Raw genomic sequence first — 19,499 nt, forward strand, 5'->3', positions numbered from 1 at the left:
AGATCTTCCCCCTCGTGATGGACGTACTTGTCGTTACGAGAGTTCTTCTTTTTCCCCTTCGGATCTGCGTCTTTCGAGGATGGTCTTGCCGGCTTATGTTTTTGCGATAAGACTTTAGTTTCTTCCTCGACTATGATGTAGTCCGTTGCTTTGTGGAGGGCGTCCTGGATCGTTCGCGGTTTGTCGAGAGTTATCCATTTTCTGAATTTCGACTTGTACCAGAGCGTCTTTCTCAGCGCGTCGATGGCCACTTTGTCGCTTATCCCGCTGACCCTGGACATTATCAGCTTGAACCGACTGATAAACTCGCGGAGGGGTTCGTCTTCCCTCTGGGAGAGACTCCAGAGGTCAACATCGGAGGTTTCCTGTCTATGAATACAGAGTACTGTTTGAGGAATTCCGATGCGAGCTGTCGAAAACTCCCGATGGTGTTGCGACGAAGGCGTGCGAACCATTCGAGCGCTGCTCCTTCGAGATTTTCGACGAACAGGCGGCAATAGCCGGCATCTTTTTCGCCGTCCTTCAGTCTTGCTCTTCCCATCGCGATGTGGAAAGCCTGAAGGTGCGCTTTTGGATCGGCCGTACCATCGTACTTCGGTACTTTGATCTTTCCCGGATCGGACACCCTCATGTCCGAAATGCGACTGGTAAAGGGGGTCTTTCGAGCTCCTTCCAGCAGTCGATCGATCTCGGGGGCAGCACTAGTAGCATGATGGATTTGAGACTTTACGGCTCTCACTTCTGCCGCAGTCTTAGTGATGTAGTCGCGAAGATCGCGGATATCCGATGTCTCGTCAGTGGATTTCCGAGCCTGTCGGCGTTTACTGCGAGTGAGCTCGGTTTGCCTTTCGGCCAGCTCCTCTTGTTCGTTCCAATAGGCGACTTCTTCTTCTTCCGTCATTGGTTTTTCGAACGGGGAGCCTTCCCGAGCGGATCGGCTTCTGGTCCTTCTTGGATGTCTGTCGACATCCTCGTCGGTGTCGTTGGAGACATCGCTAGGATCCAGGTCAATGTGTTCGGCTTCGTTATCCTCCGAGTCCTTTGCAGGGGGCGGAAGATTTTCAGGGTTCCCCTTTTCGACGGGAGATTTCTCGCTAGGGTTTTGACCGGAAGGTCGTTCCCGCGCGAGTCCTGCTCTATCGAGTGGGGTGGCGAAGTCGAGCCTCTTCCCGCGGATTTTGGTGGTTCCGCGGGGACGGATAGCTTGGGTCCTTGCCGTTAAGGTTTCAACCTGTTTGGTCAAGGTATTCACGAGCTTATCCTGTTCTTCCGACCTTTTCTCATAGGTGGCGAACATCTTTTTGAACTCCTCGAGCGTCGCGGCGTTGGCTTGCGCGTTGGCCGCGGATACGTCCGCTACTGGAGTGTGGAGATCGGTGCCGCTGCCTCCATTAAGAGGAGTTTGCACGTTATCCGCGTCGTTGGTTGACATGTCAGATTGTGTGTGGCTTTTGCGGGTTAGATTGATCCGTAAGTCCCCCTCCTTCTAGCGCCAAACTGTGGGAACCGAAATTCACACTGTCGATTTCCGTTTAAATAAGGAAACTAGGAAAACCCTAATTTCCCAGAGGACCCGGATATCTGTTAATTACCACACGTCAAGCAATCAGAACACGAGAATAACAACGATAAAATAAGAAATCGAAAAGAGAGAGAGCAAAGTAGATCTTTATTCCGAATCTGCGTATGAGCGTTACAACAAGGTATAAGCCTGGGCTCGAGAGCTGTCGGCGAGATTCCTAGTTCTAGCAACCCTAAGACGGCTAAACCTAATTGAGTCGCAGCTCGAAATAACAAAAACGGAAAATTGCCTAAATTGCTCTAAGTGCTAAGTTTGCTCTGAAAAAGTTCTCTCCCTTGCTCCTCGCCTAGGACTCCTTATATACTAGCTCCAAGGTCGGTTTACGCTTTTACTCTTCTGCCCTTAAGCCGTCATAGCATAAAAATGGAGATATTCCATTTTTCCCGATCTTCACAATTATCTTCAAAACTTCCGTATTTATCCGCGGAAACTTGACATTTATCCTTCCTCGTGGGCCAAGCGTGAACCATGCTGTGGTTCACGGGCTTTTGGTTAGAAAAAATCGTAGGATGGGCCTCGAATCGTGTTTTAGGTCCCTTTGGGCCGTCTTCCGACTTGACACGTTTACTACGAGTTTTCCGCGGTTTCTAATCCGCGAAGTTTTATCGATGGATTAGAATAGCGGGAAACATGGACTGAGCTTGCTACGGTCTTCGGGAGATAGCATTCGAAGGTTTGACGAGAATGCAAGGACTGGTGTCGTATCGATGTTCGGAAAGGTTCAATCGCTACACAGCGACCAAACTTTGGCTCGAGCCCGGTTGCTACGTAGCGACCGAGCGAGACGAGTGCTCGGTCGCTACGTAGCGACCGAGCTTTGGCTCGAGCTCGGTCGCTACGTAGCGACCGAGCTTCGCTCGGGTTTGGTTGCTGCATAGCGACCGGACGGCGTGTATGCGTGGTGACCGAGCTTGGTTTGTTCGGTTTGAATCCCAAAGGATACTTCTTCGTAAAAACTTCGTATTGGTTATTTTTACGAAAATTACATCTCTTCTTTTACTATCTCTTTCGGAAATACGATCTCCGAGGATTTTTGGGTGGTAATTCCGTCGTAACCGTTTTTGACCCCAACATTAGTCATTTGTTAACCAGAGATCTAGCAGAGACAATACTATGACATCTATACGACGGGGAGTATATGATCTAATCGGTTCCAAGGGTGATGCATTCTTGAAATACCATCCTTTAAAGACGCGAGAGAATAAAGAATGTGGCTTCTCAGTTAAGTGCCAGAAGTTTTTCCCAACATTGCTGTATTAAAATTTGTGATATCTTTAAAACTCAAACCCCCTTCATCCTTAGGATGACATAGTATGTCCCATGATTTCCAATGCATTGCCTGTTGAGTTTCCTCCTGATCCCAACCAAAATTGTGCCACTGGACAAGTTAATTTTTTTGTTACAGCTTTAGGTAACCGATAACAGGACATAACATGATTTGGCATAGCAGTAACCACTGATTTGATGATTACTTACTTGCTTTCCTTTGTAAAACAAAAACTTAAATGTCCAACCATTAACCATGTTATACAGCCGGTCTTGTACAAAACTAAATATTTGAATCTTTGACCCACCCAATCTATATGGAATTCCTAGATACAATCTCATGCCTCGTATGTTTTGAATTCCTAAAATGTCACGGAGCTCTTGCCTGGCTGATTCTTCTATCTTAACACCAAATTGAATAGAGGATTTTTTGTAAAAAAATATTTGACCAGTTACCGCCTCATATTCTTTCAAGATCCTCAGAATGGTAAGACATTCTTCCTTTTTGCCTTACAAAAAAAAAGGTTGTCATCTGTGAACAGCATATGAGATATCGACGGACATGGTCTTGCGATCTTCATTCCTGTCAATTGCTTCTCCCTCTCGGCATTCTTGATATTTGTGATTAGGTCTTCCATACACATGATGAATATCTATGGAGAAAGTGGATCGCCCTAACTCATGCCCCTCTAAGGGATGATGTGCCCTCTTGGGTGACCATTAAAAAAAAAATTGATATTGTACCGAAGATATACATTTCATCATTATCTGGATCCAGTACATATCAAACCCCATTTTGTGAAATAGTTCCTTGATGAATTTTCCTCCACCCTATTATACGCTTTATTCATATCCGTTTTGGTTGTCATGAATTTGTTTTAGCATGACTTGTTTGTCCTCAACCCATAAAACATTTCATACACAATGAGAATAAAAGTTTATTCACCTCGCTTAGGACAACTTAGGAAAGAATAAAAGTAGAGAAAAATTAGGATAATGATCTACTTTTAATCAGGATAAATGTTTATTCACCTCACTCTAGTTTTCATTTATATTTTTCCACCCTTTTCATAATTTTATTTTCACAGTTTTACTCTAATTAACGACAATCACAACCAAGATAAGTAAAAAGATGACCATTTCATTATTTAATTTTCTTTTTATTTGGTAAACCATCTCTAAAATATTTTGCTATTTTTTTTCTATTTTGTAAGAATAGAGGAACTATAATAAAGATTTGCTTTAATGTATTTATCTAAATAAGTAGGTCTAATTGGTGGTGACAAAAGAATGACGAGGAATAATGTATTCCTTAATATTCCTATAAAATTTCACCATTTATAAGGAATGGTTTTTCCTTTATATTCTTTCTCATTCCTTTAATTGTAAAGAAATATAAAACATATTTGTTCCTTACTGAACTTGAATAGGAATAATCATTCCTATAATTTTATTCATATCCTTTATTTTCTTATTCATACCTTGTGTTCCTTTGATGGTTACCGGTTAGACCTGTAATCTCAAATATATAGCAAAATATAAAGGAACATTTATTATGCCTATATAAAATAGAGAACAGTAACCAAATGGTAATAGTGTACTGGTAATAATTTAGGGCTCAGTGTTTATCCACGTTGGTTTTGGGTTAAATTCTCCCTATGAACTAAATTATCACTATTTAGCTAGTTTAAGCATGGACTTCGGCTTATAGGGTTAACATGGTAGAACGTAATGGACAATCAGTCTAGCCGTGACATTTGTTGGAATATATTCCAAACTCGGATTATACAATGTGATATCTAGTCTATTTTGTATTACTAAGTGTATTCTTAACATAATCTACTACAGTAGAACCTCTATAAATTAATAATGTTGAGACTTTGAAATTTTATTAATTTATAATGATATTAATTTACAAAAATTTCCTTATTTAGATTTTTTATTTCAAGATATATTTATTCTAAGATAAAAAAAAATAATTAATTTTAGTGTATATACATTAATTGTTATTTTTTTAAATTTGACATTTATATTAATTTTATTATATTATTTAGTGTATATAATATATATTGCATAGAACTTAAATGTGGTTTTAGATATAATATTACTGAATCTTATCAAAAATATATTAAGTGTTAAGAGAATATAAAGATATTTCCATTGTGAATATAAAATAAACAATATAATAATAGATTCTTACTTATATCTTTTATTTTAATTGGACCATATATTTATATAGAATTTTCTTTAAAAAAATATTATCTTATTATTTTATCGATTTATGTCAAATTTTGAACCGGTCCAAGTAAGGACCAGCGAAATTTATTAATTTATAGAAATTATTAATTTATCGAGTATTAATTTATAGAAGTTCTACTGTATATCAGCTAATAAAGTATATAAAAAAATAAAAGAGAATATAATAATTTTTATATTAGAAGAAGAAGTAAAGCAGGGATGGAATAGTTTTAACTTGAGATGGGTTGGAAAAGCTAACACCTCCATCGTGTTACTTCTCACTTTCTGAGGAAGATTCATACACGAGTGACGAGACGCAAGTGGTCAGGGGCACATCATTACAAAGGAGAAGCTATAGACAACGTTAGATGACATCCTTTCGTGTCGATTCGATCCTCCTTTTTATTTTTTTGCCTTAATACTCGACATTCATTTCAATTGACTTCTTCCCATATTTTCCTATTTACTTGTACAGAATATTATATTTTCAAATCCATGTATCTTTACTTTGTGAAAAAATATAACTGATATGTTATGTTTACCGTATTTGTAGATATTCTGCCTTTTCAAACTTATTTACTTGCTATTAAGTTCTAATGTATCCAATAAAAAACATATATTATTTCCATTTCTAATTTCTCACTATTTAAAAATTAAACTCAATTATCAAAATCTAACAAACATATAAGATTCATTTTAACTTATATTATTGTTGTTGGTAATAAAAGGGTCATAATTAATAAAAGATGGATGGTAAACTATAGTTTGTTGACGTGTAAATGAGCTGGCAGAGAATATTATAATCGTTTTTGGCCAATAAATAAAAATCAAACGCAATTATCCAACCTTTTGTCTCTGAACTTTCCGTTTGCAATTGCCGTCCGAATCAACGAGGTGCGTCCTCCTCCGCTTCGTGGATTATTTTTTTTTCTCACATTTTTTCTTTAATTTATCTTTTGCTGCGGAAAATTTGTGAGAAAAAAGAACAAATTTGGTCGGAGGCAGAAAAAAACGCGATTTGATTGTGATTTGGTTACTGAATTGGATAATTAGTTAAGTTTAATATGTTTTGATCTTATTTCTCGAGAAAATCGCAAGGGAACAAAAAAAGCGAAAATGAATTAGAATTGGGCTATATTGAGGGTTTAATTTTGACTCGGTCAACGGAGTTTCAGGGTTTTGTTTCTGGGTTGTTAACATTTGAACATGTGTTCTGTTCTAAGATTTTATGTAATTCCTTCATTTTAATTGGTCATTATGTTTTTTTTTTTTTTGACATGGTCATTATGTTTTTTGTTGGGGGAACCATTGTGATTTGGATTCGTTTTGAATTGTCATGTAACATTGACATGTGTTTTCATATAGACACAAATGTAAGATGGGTTTTGTTCATCTATGCAGAAGCTTGTAAAGGCATTTAATTGTTTGATGGAACAACCCAGTAACGATATCTCTCAAGAACAAGCTCGTGAGTCTCTAATTGCTATCTCCTACACTTCACCAGAGGAGGTTGAAGACTCTCTAACGCCCTCAGATGTGAAACCTGTCGTCAGTACCACAAACGGAGTCACCAAAACGAACTCTGAAGTCGCGGAAAAGCTCAGATCTGAGCTGATCTCCATCTCCTACGACGAGTCACCGTCCCCCTCACCTGATGTACCTGCTGTTTCTCCGACCTTGCCCAACGGTGTCTGATATAAGATAACTGTACAGATCAAAGTCTGTTCCTTTTCCATGCGTACAACTTTGGTTTGGTCTAAAAAGTAGACCATTGTGATATCTTAACGCTTTCTTTCATGAACTGTATGATAAGTTTTTCTTGTTTGTGTTGTTTAAAGTTAAAAGCTCTCTTGAGTCTTATTTGAATGATCATCTTTCAACCAAATTAGTATTACAGAGATACAAAGCTGAGAGAGATAGGGTACGAAACATAGACAGATGAAACCCTCTAGTGAGCAGCATCTTCCTCTTCGCAGAACTTAGTGTATTCCTTTGGACCCATCAAGGTTTCCAACTCTGCAGGGTTGCTTGGTTTCACCTTTATCATCCAACCATCTTCATAGGGGCTTGAGTTGATCTACGCAACTCAAACATATCAGTTTTGGTACGCGGCACACACTTAGTTTACTGCAAATTGAAAACTTACCAAACCAGGTGAATCGGTTAGCTTTGTGTTAACCTCAATGACTTCACCAGAGATTGGAGATAGAATCTCACTTGTGGCCTTCACACTTTCCACAGCTCCAAAGTTCTTTTCTTTGCTCACTGAGCTTTTCTCTTCTGGCAGCTCCACAAACACAACTTCTCCTAAATGGTCCTGCGCAACATCAACATATGTAGTTTCTCTGTTTTCAGGCAAGTACTTATAAAACTGATCTATACTAGTTCTGATGAGCTATGTTTTTGTTACCTGGGCATGGTCAGTGATGCCAACGGTAGCCACCGAGCCATCATGTTTCACCCACTCGTGTGAAGTTGCATACTTGAGTCCTTCCAACACTTGAAACCCAAAACCACCACCAATAATTTTCAGACAGAGCAATGCAACACACAGGTGGTGTAAAAAAATGATAATAGTTTTAGCTTACCTGAGGAGAAGCATCTGGAGATGGAGAAAGCTGGAAGAAGGTGAGATTTGGAGGCAGAAGAAGAGAGCTTGAGAGCGTTTGCTGTAGAGGAAGCCCACATTCTCAGTGCCATTTTGCTCTGTTGTCTCAAAGGAAAGTGGGAAAATGGTAAAGAGAGAGCTCTCTTAGTGGATTTTTATTAACTTTTGTGTGCTATCTTTAGGACGTATGGCAGAAAACGAAAGCCTCATCTTAATGTTGGCGTGGATAAAAGTGTAACTCAAACGTTGACAAGAAAAAGCGTGACTCAAACCTTCTCTGCGAGTAAGAAGGATTTGGAATTAGTCATTGCGCAGAGGGAAATGTGTTAAAAATTAAAATGAAAAAAAAAAGGTTTGGGTGTCTGTTAGGATCAGCAAAATATCCGTAATTTTTTATTTAATTTGTTATTTGTTGGAGAATTAGACGACATGTACATAGCAAAAAAAAAATTAACTATATAACCATTACAACTTATATGCTACGATATTTTTTATAATTTTATGAACTATTCTAACAATATTCTTTATATGCGTGTGAAAGGTTGAAAGTCGCTTTTTAATCTGGCAGTTAGAAAGTGTGTTTACTTACGAACCTGCTGCATGCGAAACAGAAAATCTTAAGTGAATAGAACGATTGTGTGTTAGAAAGAAAAATGGTTGACTCAGTGAATAACGATTGTTCAGAGCGACATCAATTGGCTCTTCAAAGTCACGGTTACAAAGTATCTTCCATTTTCAAAGCAGCGTGAGCGACTGCAGAGCACAAGTCAAGAAATCAAAGTAATTCCTAGATGATTTTATAGCATAAAGGACTAGAATTATAGGGTCAAGCAACAATTTCATTGACAGTAAGGTGAAATTACAGTATAGTATGATACATTTCTCTTTCTCTTCTTTTACAAATTGTATCTCTTACTCTACTTCCTAATTTTTTTGTCACTACTTGATAAATTGCATTGTTTTTTCCACAAAAATCGCCGGCACTCATCATCTCATCTTCTTCTCTTCTTCTATTCTATTTTATAAGCACATATGCTTAACATGGGCAGTTGGCTAGTTACGAACCAACCAGACGGGCGAAAAATAATCAACAATTACTTCAATTTAGGATGGATAGAGATCATAAAATTAGCTCTTTCAGATGCTCAGCATGGGCAGTTGGCTGAGTCGCAGCTAAAGACAAATTATGCTAATGGGATCCCATATTTTTTCAGTCATATTTGTACACCAGCTGTGTCCCGTCAGTTGGTTATTTGTATCAACATTTTATGTACTATCTTCTTGTTCACTATTTATGTATTCTTGTATTATATACTAGTTGTGTCATTTCTATTCTACTATCTTTGATATGGAATAACTTTCAACTGCTTACGCAACAACTAGCGTATATTGTGGGAACCGAAATTTGCACTATCGATTTCCGTTTAAATAAGAAAAGTAGGAGAATCCTAATTTCTCAGAGGTCCCGGAGATCTGTTAATACCACACGCCAAGCAATCAGAACACGAAATTAAGACGAGAAAAATAAGAAATCGAAAAAGAGCAAAGTAGATCTTATTTCGAATCTGTGTATGACAGTTACAACAAGGTAAAAGCCTGGGCTATGAGAGCTGTCGGCGAGATTCCTAGTTCTAAAACCCTAAGACGGCAAAAACCTAATTGAGTCGTAGCTCGAATAACAAAAACAGAAAAATGCCTAAATCGCTCTAAGTGCTAAGTTTGCTCTGAAAAAGTCATTCTCCATGCCTCTCGCCTAGGACTCCTTATATACTCGCTCCTAGGTCGGTTTATGCTTTTCCTCTTCTGCCCTTAAGCCGTCATAGCATAAAAATGGAAATATTCTATTTTCTCTGATCTTCGTAATTATCTTCAAAATTCTGTATTTATCCGCGTAAGCTTGACATTTATCTTTCCTTGCGAACCAAGCGTAAACCGTCATGTGGCTTACGGGCTGTTGGTTAAGAAATCGTAAGTTAGGCCTCGAGTCGTGTCTTAGGTCCCTTTGGGCCGTCTTCTGACTCGAAACGTTTATTACGACTTCTTTTGATAAAGAACGAACTTTCCGCGGTTTTTACCGCAAAGTTTGATTGATTACTTAGAATGGCGGAAAACATGAAATGAGTTCGCTACGGTTTTCGAGAGATAGCATCGAAGGGTAGACGAGAATGCATGGACTAGTGTCGTATTGACGTTTCGAAAGAGCTCGGACGCTACGTAGCGACCGAACTTGGCTCGAGCTCGGCCGCTACGTAGTGACCGAGCGGAACGGACGCTATGTCGCTACGTAGCGACCGAGCGGGACGGACGCTCGGTAGCTACATAGCGACCGCGCTGGAGCCAAGCTCGGTCGCTACGTACGCATCGACCGAGCTTGGCCGAGCTCGGTCGCTGTGTAGCGACCGAGCGAAGCGACCGGATAGCGTGCATGTGCGGTAGTTGCGTAATGACCGAGCTTGGTTTGTCCATGTTCCGATTGTCATACTCGAACCTATCCGTAACTGGTTTGGGTACGTTTCCGACGGCTTATGTTTGATCTAAATAGAATTTGAATGAAACTTCATCTCGAGAACATATGTTGTGATGTTCTCTTGACCGAGCATGATTTATTGCGGAGAGACATACTTGTATTTTGCGGAGATTTGGACGTTAACTGTTTCGTAACCGTTTTCGACCCTAACATATATGTGGGTCTGCTATACTAAATTCCACAATTGTGATCCCCTTACGGTTCGAAGTAGTTTCTTGTGTTTCTTCTGGCGGCGTCATTTACGTACCCTAGTGAATTAAGTAGATAGGATGTTTTGTTTACTTTAGTAGATACTATAATACATACTTTTATAGAATAGTATCGACTAACCTTCTGTTCCGAATGAGGTTATTCTATATCCCAAATTGTGCAACATCATATCTAACTCGCGCATTTTTTTTTTCTTCATTCACCTCGATCCTATTATTGTCACCATTACTATTACTGATTGTTTTGTAGTCGCCGCCATCTTCTCTTCGGCCATTGTCACCACTTGCCATCTCTTCCACGTCCGGTAGGTTCTTTTCCTCCTCCCACCACATATTCTTCTTTGTTACTTTACGTAGCAACAACATCCTTCATCAACCGTTCTTATTTTTATACATTCACTTTTACTGCTATCAATTACAAAATGATTTAAGAAGATAAACTAAATTGTATTTTTTTTTTTCATTCTATTATGATCGGTAGCATAAAAAATTTGGTAAATGTTCTGGTGTGTTTCTGCTTCAACTAACCTATACATTGTATAATCTATAATATTATTGTTGGTGTGGTGTTTTTGTTAACGTTTGTAACATGTTTCTCTTTTCACCATGTATATTTGTATAAGTGCTTCGACTATATTATATGGTTTATAGTATAGTATATTTCAGTCATGTTTACTATACAATGTGACAATTAGACACAAGCCTTGACATTTTTCTCCTTCCACTAGCTCTTATGAATATTGGCCAAATCACTCTTATTTGTTTCAGTTAAACCGAAAAGACTATCTTTACGAAGCAAAAAAAAACATATACAAATATGCGTAAAAAACAAATCAAATCACAAATACTATTTTTTTAGAAATAAATATATGGTCCAATCGATCCATTATATACCTATGTTATATAATTATTGTATGCTATATAAGTTTTCTAAAAAAATCATTTATTAAATTGATTAATTTAGCTATCAAAGTTTGAAAAGTAAATAACTGTTATTTTTAAATAAAAATCATTATTGTTTTGAACAAAAACTATTATTATTTTATATTTTTTAGATTTTTTATTTATTTATTTTTATTTTATTTGCACAAATCGAATCAGATATTTGATCGAAAATATAAATTTTCAAAATATACAAGTAACTATGGATCAATTTAAATTGGATAATTAATTATTCGATGAAACGAATTGAATCAATGAATATTTTCAAAACCTAAATATTCGATGAATCGTACGCGCCCCTATCTATTGTATTAATACTGGAACTTAGTGGGCTATTTAATATAATATATATCGCTGTCTGAAGAATATAATCGATCATACATATGTCTTAGTGACCGCAACAAGTGGCGGGCCAGCCGCACTGTAAGATTTGAGGCCTCAGTAGAGGGGATACGTGGACAAAGCTGGCCCGTGTGACATCTCTATTACTAGTTATCCGTACCAGTAGGATTCAAAGAGAAGACCCAGATTTTTCATATCAGGTGATGCGTCGACGCATTTCCTGAATCTTAATATACGTCTGTGCGACAGTGCAAATAAGACTCGTATTAGCAGCAAATAGGGAATGAAAAAGAGAGCCCGATGAACTGCAAAATAGGGTAGATGACCAGTGTTTGCTTTATATGATAAATTAGGTAGAGAATTGTATCACGTGTTTTGAGATGCCAAGAAAGAGTTAGTGAAGGTTGTTCAAAAAAAAAAAAGAAAAAGAAAGAGTTAGTGAAGATCAAGTGGTCACTGATTTGGACTATTCATAAACATTGTTATTATTTTCTAACACCAAAAAGAAGTTAAATGTAGTGGTAAAGAAAGCTCTTCTAGCAATCTGCCAAAGTTTTCTATACACCCACATCTGTTTCCAGTCTTGACTTCTTAGATCGCAGCTTTACCAGCTCCTTTGGGCATTTTCTTTGATGCATCTGAAATTTTATTTTAACATGGGTTTTGTCGTTAGAGATCGAAAGATTCAATTCTACAAACAACTACAGAGAAATATAAAAAGGTTTTTACCATCTTCAACGTCCTTGCGCTGGTAGTAGTGAGGAGCTAACTCAATCAACCACTCTGGTTTCAACTCCGTTACCTGCAATTTTGGGAGTATTAATTATACAAACAAATGAAACCGAAACAATTGAAAACAAAGATCCAATTATATGATTAAACCTATCAATCATGAAACATAAGAATTACCTGTCGCATATATTCCTTGGAGGTGAGCACTAGTTCATGATATACAACCCATCTTGGCAACACCTACAATAAAGCATTGAGAAGAACTCATCAATATTCAAGATTCTATCAGTACTCGTATATTTTTTTGGTTCATATATAGTGAGAAATAATTGACCTGAGATAAGCCTGAATTGGGATGTATGTGCACTGTCTGGGGATGCTTCACAGTTCGATATGATCCATTCTTCTGCAGCTTCGCAGTGTGCGGGAAGAAACCTGATCAAGGAGATTATTAGCAGAGGTATATACAATACATTGTAAAATCAACAAAAAACGAAAGTGAGAGTACCAGCTACAATGGACTTTCTAACTGAATCCAATTCGTTCATGTTTGAGCTGATTTCTATCTCCACTCTCTCGAGAAGTCCTTCCAACTGGTCACGGATATCTCTGGCTCTTTTCATGCTCCGTACCTGAACATATATGCATGCAACCCAAAACAGATTTCAAACGGATTCACATGTAATCCAATGCAATGATAAGCATAGAGAGCCAGCACCGTACCTGAATGTAGTTCTCATAGCACCACTGTGTAGAGTAGTTTGTTTCCTTCCATGAGCTGTAAACCTTCACAAAGCAACAACAAAAACGATAAACATACAAAGATAATGGAAGGAAAAGAGGAGAGAAAGAGAAGGTTCAGAACCTTTAGCAAAGCAATATGGTCACCGACATTTCCAGTGTGAAAATTCATTCTTGCATTGTCAGCGTGAACCTGTTTGTCCTTGGGACGGTAGAAGATAGACCCTCCAACTGACAACATAGCAGCAATTGATATTATCTCATCTGAGCACTTGTACTTGTCAGAAACAACAATCATCTTCGATAACATCGGATCAAGGGGAAACTCTGCCATCCTTCTACCAGCTTTAGTCAATTCACCGAGCTTATTTAGAGCACCTAGAGCGAAGAGAAGCTCTAAAGCCTTCACAAGTGCTTCAGCAGGTGGAGGGTCCATAAAATCAAAGTTTATGAGATCATGAATTCCAAGACTCTTTAAAGCAAGTACCACACTTGCAAGATTCGTCCTCTGTACTTCTGGCACCGTGTTTTCCTCCAAGTCGTTGTTGTAATTAAACGCTGTGTACAGACGGTAACACTTCCCTGCGCTTGTTCTTCCAGCTCGACCAGCACGTTGAGTTGCTGAAGCCTTGGAGATAGGAGTAATCAGCAAAGACTCCATCCCTGTTCTCGGGTTATATGATTTCATCTTGCTAAATCCAGGATCAACAACATACTTTATACCATCAATCGTCAATGATGTTTCAGCAATGTTTGTCGCTAGGACTACTTTCCGTGCACCTTCTGGAGTTGGCTCAAATATCTTCGCTTGGAGTTCGCTTGGAAGGTTTGCGTAAATCGGGCATATGATTAATTCACGGATCTTTGTACCCAAACCTCTTATCCTTTGCTTCAAGATTTCTTCTGCGGTTTCAATTTCCTCTTGACCAGTTAAGAAGACCAATATATCTCCAAGCGGCTCCCTCACATGGATAGTAAGCACAGTAACTATTGCTGCGTCCATGTAATCAGCTTCAGGTGCACTTGTAAAGTTAATTTCAACTGGATACCTTCTCCCTGGAAAACTAAAAATCGGCGCTGTATCGAAATAATCAGAAAACTTTTCTGCATCCATTGTTGCACTAGATATCAACAACTTCAAATCTGGTCGAAACCGCGCTATATCCTGTCATATAAAGGAATAGCCCAATCAGAATTTATTCAAGGATCTATCTAACCATGATTGCATAAGCAAGAAGATCCACTTGCCTTAACTAATCCAAACAGTATATCGGTTGACAAGGTTCTTTCGTGCGCCTCGTCTACAATAACGACACTGAAAGGTTTTGCAATCAGTAAGCAAAAACGTTTATTTTTCAAAAGTAATTTTTAGAATTGTGAAAGAAAGAATGCCCATTACCTGTAGCTGGCCAGATCTGGTTCCCCAAGCAGCTCACGCAAAAGCATTCCATCAGTCATATACTTCAGAACAGTTTTATCTGAAGTACAATCCTCAAATCGAATGGAATAGCCAACCTGTGACAAGCACCAACCACATTTTAGATTCAAAGATTGAACCCACAGTTGTGTAACGATCAACTTACAAGCAGGCAGCCAAAGGGGGAAAAAGCAAGCATACCTCATGTCCAAGTTTGACACCCATCTCTTGAGCAACACGGGCAGCAACACTCATAGCTGCAACTCTTCGGGGCTGTGTACAACCAACCTGAAACATAATATGAAATCATTATGGTTCTTTACTTGAGAAAGTAACTACTTTGCCAGCCGCTCTATACTTTTGAACCTACTCAACCACAAGGTCATAAACAAAACTAGATCTTTTATAAGGAATCGAACAACTTCGAAGTAAGTTCATTCTCAACAAGCTAACAGCTGTCAACTAAGGACTAACAAGCCATTTTATTAACGAATTTTACATTAACAGTTCACTTTGAAGGAATTATGAGTGTTTAACTATATGCTACAATTACGGGTAAGGAGTAGGTTTGTACCTTTCCGCGCTTTGTGTAACCAGCTTCATGGAGATATTGTGGTATTTGTGTTGTCTTTCCTGAACCAGTGTCTCCCACAATGACAAGAACCTAAAAAATTTAAAGAGGTTGAAAGAAGGTTTCAAATTTAGTTATACACAATTTAACAACAAAAATTTCAATCCACATTTTCCGTTGTACACGACACTGAAATTTGATGCTTGCTATAGTTTATAAGTGTTTTGTTCTCTATTGATCTTGTTTCACTTTCAATAGGGATTGTTAAAATGAGCTTCTCGTAAAAACTGTTATTCGATGTCTTAAAAACTGTAAACATGTTCATTTAAAATCTAGTGTCGCAGTATGTAAACCGACGGCAAAGACATGAGAGCTAGTATCACCTGATGCTCTTCCACGGCCTGAAGCAACTGCTCACGATACCCGTAAATTGGCAGACTTTTTCTGACCTCCTGAATCACAAATAAACAGATGCTAGAACATGTCAGGGTAAGTTTTTTTTCTTTTGCTACGGATATTAATTCAAAGATAACAAACAATCTGAACTTATTCCGAACTGCATCTTAAAAAGAAGATTTGGTTGGTCGAGTTTGAGAAAACAGTCTCAATCGGAAGAAAAAACAGAAAAGTATAGCACCTGAAGTTCTTCTAAAGCTGTTTTTTCAGCCGCATCTTGAGCTTCTTTAGGATGCATATCATCTTCATACTGCATGGCAAAAACAAAAAGTAAGCTACAAGTCCCATATGCCAGGTCTCATCAGGTTTAACAGATATTCATAGGTAATACATTTTCACCAGCCATCACAGATTCCTTTATAAAATTTATTTGGTCCTCGAACACAAACCTACAAAAAGCAAACACTTAGAATCCACAGATCATGGGAATAATCCATGATTAGAAAGCTAACAACGAGTATCCTCAAAGGAAAAAAACAAACCCCAACGTAGTAGAGTAAGAATAAAACAACAAATATGTAACAGGTCTTACTGATAATCGTCTGAGGCTTTTTTGTTCTTTGAGCCAAATTTTAGTCTTGCTTTTCCTGCATAGAAATAACATTTAAATCAGCATAATAAACAGTGTCACTTAAATCAGTGGGAAGCAAAGACAAGACTGGTCAGCTGAAATATAGTTAAAACTTAAAACAGAATTACCAATCTGATGGTCCTCCCAAGCTTCTTGCTCTGCAAATGGATCCATCTTCTCCCTTGAATCCAGATCCCTAAACAAAAAAAGATGATTAAGAATGCTCAAAAGGGTTTTGAAAGATACTAAAGTTAGATATGGGAAGCGCATGCAGATTAGAATGTGTTCTATCTCTAGCAAAGCACTCTTTGTCAACTCACTTGTATCGTTGCACAGCAACAGCAAATCTCTTCTCCTGATCAACACCCCCCTCTTGATCATCATAAGCATCTGGAATTCTATACTGAACTCCGAGAAGGAGGAGTAAGAAGAGTATGGGTTAGATATATAGAAATTTTACAAAACCAGGAGGAAGAAGAGTCCAGCAAGATGCAAACATTACCTCCTCTACGTTATCTTCATCTTGTGTTCTTTTCTTCACCAGATCATAAAGCTCTTTCTTGTATCTATAAAAGAGAAACATGTCAACCGAAGCTCAACTAACCAAAACTAAACATACCTTGTGACATATGAATGCCACCATATAGCTTTTAGAATTGCAAGAAAAAAAAAGAATAAATCATAACTGAAATTTCAATTTTCCTTGTCAAAACAAGCGCACTGCATCAGACAGATTTTGGCAATGGTAACAACAACACTGATGCAAGAAAGATGTAGCAGTTACCTAAACTCACGAAGCTCTGTTTCTGTGAGCTTTTCATCTGCGAAAAGATATTGTTCATCTTCTATCTCATCCCTATGGAAAAGGAGGAAAAGTAGAAACCAATTAACGGGAAGATCGCAATACTAAGAACAAAAAGGTGCAAACATTTACATGTTATGTACCTTAGTTCTTCCAGTTTCTTCTGTTCCCTCTTCCTCAAATATTCTTGTCTTGAAACTTTCCTGCATTAGAACCAACAAATGATATCAAGAGCAAGGACAGCACGAAATAGCCTTCAAAGAGATCATTTCTATCAGTATCATTAGAAAACACTTCAATGGTTATTACACGCTAATGGTTGATAGAGTCAATAATTGGTAACTAATAGTGGCAGGATTAAACATACGAGACACAGGTGATGCTTGGAAACTATACTTCATTACCTTCTATCTTTGTCAAAAAACAATCATCAAAACACATATAAGAAAGAAAAGTTTCATTACCTTAAAGAGTTTAAATCATCCTCCTCCAAAGCGTTCGCTCTTCGAAGAGCCTCCTCTGTTTTCAAATAAAAAATCCAACATGAGACAAATTGTCAGTTGAAAAGACTTATGCCTAGATTACAATGCAAAATAAAAATATAAATGTAGGTTAACGCACAAATTATGACAGAGTGTACCTTGCTCTTTCTTTGACAACTTTTGCTCCGTTAGCTGATCATTAAACAAATGAAAAGAACATGTCACTGACTTTCACATCAACAGAGTACACCGATAAGTGAGCTATGCTAACTACATGTTTCTCATTCTACCAGGGATATAATATAACATATGAATGTGTACTTTATAGCTTAATTCATTTTCCTTAAATGAATCTAGATTTGCCTGTTATGAATCACAAGAAATCTCATTCATTAAGAACTTGCACACAGTCATCGTCAACACTTAGTCCCTGGCCCGCTACAACTACATGACCTACTCGGAGCAGAAAACATAAATCATACCAAGAATGCAATTTTGAGACATACCTTTCGTGTCCGTGCAGTATCACGATCTCTTATATGCTGCTCGAGTTCTTCTTTCTCCTTTTGGTCACGCACTCTTTCCTCTTCTGACTGTGCCAAGTGTAGAAGAACAAAGTAAACTATATTAGCACAGGTGTTATCCACTCCTGTCTATAGTAAATATCCTAGTTACTCCCTTTCTAAAGCAAAAGGCTACGGGGATTATCAGATATACCTCAGAACCATCATCCTCATCTTCAGAAACCTTTCTTCGAACGTGTCTACTGTCCTCTCTAACAGGCACCTATAATGTTGTTCACAGCTTTATCAGACGAGACGCCAGGCTAAATCTTACCATGAAGAAAGAAAAAAAGGCTGGAATTTGGCAATGGGGAAAAGAAACTACACCTCTTCATCACTGTCATCTGACGGCCCACTTTTCTTTCTAAACCTTTTCTTGCCCTTAGATGACTTCTTGGATTCAGAAGCTGAAGGTTTTTTCTCCTTAACCACTTCGTCTTCATCATCATCATCATCATCATCTATAAGAGCATATGTTTGTTGCTTCCTCACTAGCATTGCTGCCTCTGCTTCCCGTTGTTGGTAAAGCTGACAGAGGAGCAGAAAAAAAATCAAGAAACCCAACCAAAACTGCCTTTGCTTACATCCCATCCCATACATACTTCTCTCAGAAAAAGAAAAAAGAAAGTAAACCGCATTTTACTTCAAAGGGAAAACAAAGCAAAGAGCAATATAGTTTAGAGGAACTCACATTCACCGCAGCAGTTTGATGAGGAACTCTAGCAAAAATCTCTTCCGCAAAGGAACGAGTATCACCAGAAGAAGCAAATCCGTTATCCATCAACACTCCAACAAGTTCAGCTGGTGACTTTGATTGCTTAGCTGCACGAAGATAACAACAACCCCACTTGTAAATTATCAAGATAGCAGCAAAAAGAAAGTGGCTGGCTTCATAAGCTCCATAAACTGAAAGCATCAAATTTACCCTTTACAATGACATAGTTAACAAGAGTTATTTGAGAATAGCCAAGCAGCCCCATCAGCTTATCCGAAACCCATGTCTTCAAATCATTGCTCGCCATTCTCACTGCATTGGGTCATAACAAAACTCACATCTTAGTTTATTTATTCAGCTTGAATTCATCAATCAACCGGATACAGCAATCTCTAGATTTATAAGAACAAAGATTCATCCTAACGATCGAGCTAGCGTGATAAGTTACAAACCCTAGATTACCGTAACTAACGTCCAGGTTAGAAACCGAAGCTTACAGAGATATAAAGGATGTCAGTTTTTGCGTAGGCGCGAGAGTAAACGGCGGAATCTATCGAAGTGAGAAGAGTATGCGGTGAGCGTCTCCGACGTCGATGGAGGCTATAGAGATGGAGGAAAGGGGGGCGGCATAAATATCAAAAGTGTTTGTTGTTTTTATCAGATTTTAAATAAAAAGCGTGTGGTTTTTACCTAAATCTCAAATATCATCGTTTTTTAATGCAGTTTTATTGTAAT

The 19,499-nt window shown here is 38.1% G+C and overlaps 3 protein-coding genes across 3 annotated transcripts; 1 reads left to right on the plus strand and 2 right to left on the minus strand.

The window, feature by feature from the left end:
* Nucleotides 1-5,886: 5,886 nt before the first annotated feature.
* Nucleotides 5,887-6,952, plus strand: LOC106445606. The gene is made up of 2 exons (XM_013887187.3): nt 5,887-5,980; nt 6,488-6,952. Exon 2 carries the CDS (start codon nt 6,515-6,517, stop codon nt 6,779-6,781), a length of 267 nt encoding a protein of 88 aa, XP_013742641.2. The 5' UTR covers nt 5,887-5,980; nt 6,488-6,514; the 3' UTR covers nt 6,782-6,952.
* Nucleotides 6,918-7,897, minus strand: LOC106445605 (glycine cleavage system H protein 3, mitochondrial). The gene is made up of 4 exons (XM_013887186.3): nt 7,675-7,897; nt 7,497-7,585; nt 7,233-7,403; nt 6,918-7,163 (listed from the first exon to the last, which is right to left on the minus strand). The coding sequence occupies exons 1-4, from the start codon at nt 7,784-7,786 to the stop codon at nt 7,035-7,037; spliced, it is 501 nt and encodes a 166-aa protein (XP_013742640.1). The 5' UTR covers nt 7,787-7,897; the 3' UTR covers nt 6,918-7,034.
* A 4,130-nt stretch (nt 7,898-12,027) lies between these two features.
* Nucleotides 12,028-19,446, minus strand: LOC125608905 (pre-mRNA-splicing factor ATP-dependent RNA helicase DEAH1-like). The gene is made up of 28 exons (XM_048779535.1): nt 19,262-19,446; nt 18,975-19,076; nt 18,741-18,871; nt 18,377-18,577; nt 18,204-18,272; nt 17,993-18,079; nt 17,645-17,678; nt 17,469-17,523; nt 17,148-17,207; nt 16,987-17,058; nt 16,705-16,768; nt 16,523-16,605; nt 16,331-16,398; nt 16,164-16,218; nt 15,963-16,020; nt 15,813-15,881; nt 15,559-15,627; nt 15,179-15,268; nt 14,806-14,892; nt 14,587-14,702; nt 14,436-14,502; nt 13,312-14,352; nt 13,170-13,232; nt 12,955-13,078; nt 12,781-12,881; nt 12,624-12,686; nt 12,444-12,516; nt 12,028-12,352 (listed from the first exon to the last, which is right to left on the minus strand). The coding sequence occupies exons 2-28, from the start codon at nt 19,069-19,071 to the stop codon at nt 12,306-12,308; spliced, it is 3,144 nt and encodes a 1,047-aa protein (XP_048635492.1). The 5' UTR covers nt 19,072-19,076; nt 19,262-19,446; the 3' UTR covers nt 12,028-12,305.
* Between the last annotated feature and the right edge of the window lie 53 nt (nt 19,447-19,499).

The sequence above is a fragment of the Brassica napus genome, chromosome A5, assembly GCF_020379485.1.
Source record: "Brassica napus cultivar Da-Ae chromosome A5, Da-Ae, whole genome shotgun sequence".
NCBI lineage: Eukaryota > Viridiplantae > Streptophyta > Magnoliopsida > Brassicales > Brassicaceae > Brassica > Brassica napus.